The following is a 1,160-nucleotide window of genomic DNA, read 5'->3' as shown; positions in this document are numbered from 1 at the left end:
GCAGGAATGTCTTCTTTCTGTCCTAGGTGATCCAGACTGTGGGCAAAGCGGGGGAGTAAGAGCCTGGGGGTGGGGATGGGGGCGGGGGGTCTTCTCAGAACTAACCAGAGGCGGTGCCTCCGTGACAGTGGTGCCTTCTCGCCCAGGTGCTCCTGGCCCAGTGCGTCGTCTATTTGGCCCGAGCCCCGAAGTCTATCGAGGTGTACAGCGCCTACAACAACGTCAAGGCCTGCCTGCGGAGCCACCAGGGGCCCCTGCCCCCCGTCCCCCTGCACCTGCGCAACGCGCCCACCAGGCTCATGAAGGATCTAGGCTACGGCCAGGGCTACAAGTACACCCCCGTGTACAGTGAGCCCGCAGACCAGGACTACCTGCCCGAAGAACTGAGGGGTGTGGATTTCTTTAAGCAGCGGCGGTGCTGACTCGGAGGCTGGGCCGGGAAGGGGAGACCCTGGATCGCCGGTGGGTGGCCTGGCGGGAGTTACAACAGGCCGACCTTTCGTGCCAGAGGTGTAAGCGTTCCTGGAGGGGGGGCGCGCTTCCCTCAGCTGAACGTGTGGCGTCGAAATTGTGTTCATTTGCACTCTGTGCGACGTTATGCTCATGAAACGGTCTGGCAGCTTTGTGCAATGAATTAACGTTAGGAGGGATTATCTATTTTGTCATAGTATTTAAGTCATAATGTCATTTCAGAATTCAGTTCTGTAGGGTTTTTTTCCTTTAAAAAATGTATATTCTGGGTAGTTTCACTTGGTAAAGAAATGTAATTGTGATTTAATACTGCATAGTGTTTGGGGTATGTTTTTTATACGCAAAGGTCTTATGAGCCAATAAAACTATTTCAAAGTATTCAGTCTTTGCCTGTTTTTCCACCTGGGATCCAGGGTACCAGCATCTGTCACCATCACATTTCGGTAGGTAAATGCTGTGAAAGAAGAATTTTCATAGGTGAAAGTTTGGAAAGCCCGTGGAAAGTTTGGAAGTCCGTGTATCTTTCGAAAATTAACTTTTAACCATTTTGTAGGATTGTAAATGGCTTCTGAAAGAATCAGCAGCCTCCCGTCCCGGGCCTCCCCACTTCTCCAGACTCTTGAAGCCCCGTGTTTCTAAATGATGTATCCGGTTTTGCCTCTGTGTTTGCTAAAGCTAAATATGCCCCC

At 51.4% G+C, this 1,160-nt stretch overlaps 1 protein-coding gene across 2 annotated transcripts in view; it reads left to right on the top strand.

Moving 5' to 3' along the window:
- Positions 1–852, top strand: part of WRNIP1 (WRN helicase interacting protein 1) — a 15,201-nt gene extending 14,349 nt beyond the window's left edge. Inside the window, exon 7 of one of the 2 annotated variants that reach the window (XM_007452099.1) lies at positions 147–852. In XM_007452099.1, coding sequence (XP_007452161.1) covers positions 147–422 — 276 coding nt within the window. In that variant the 3' untranslated portion in view covers positions 423–852. The remainder of the gene's footprint in view (positions 1–146) is intronic. The other variant, XM_007452100.1, reaches the window with a different exon arrangement.
- Positions 853–1,160: the final 308 nt, after the last annotated feature.

Source organism: Lipotes vexillifer, unplaced genomic scaffold (assembly GCF_000442215.2).
Source record: "Lipotes vexillifer unplaced genomic scaffold, Lipotes_vexillifer_v1.1 scaffold1162, whole genome shotgun sequence".
Taxonomy (NCBI): Eukaryota; Metazoa; Chordata; class Mammalia; order Artiodactyla; family Lipotidae; genus Lipotes; species Lipotes vexillifer.
The sequence above is the reverse complement of the archived record's forward strand: the minus strand, read 5'-3'. Positions and strand labels throughout refer to the sequence as shown.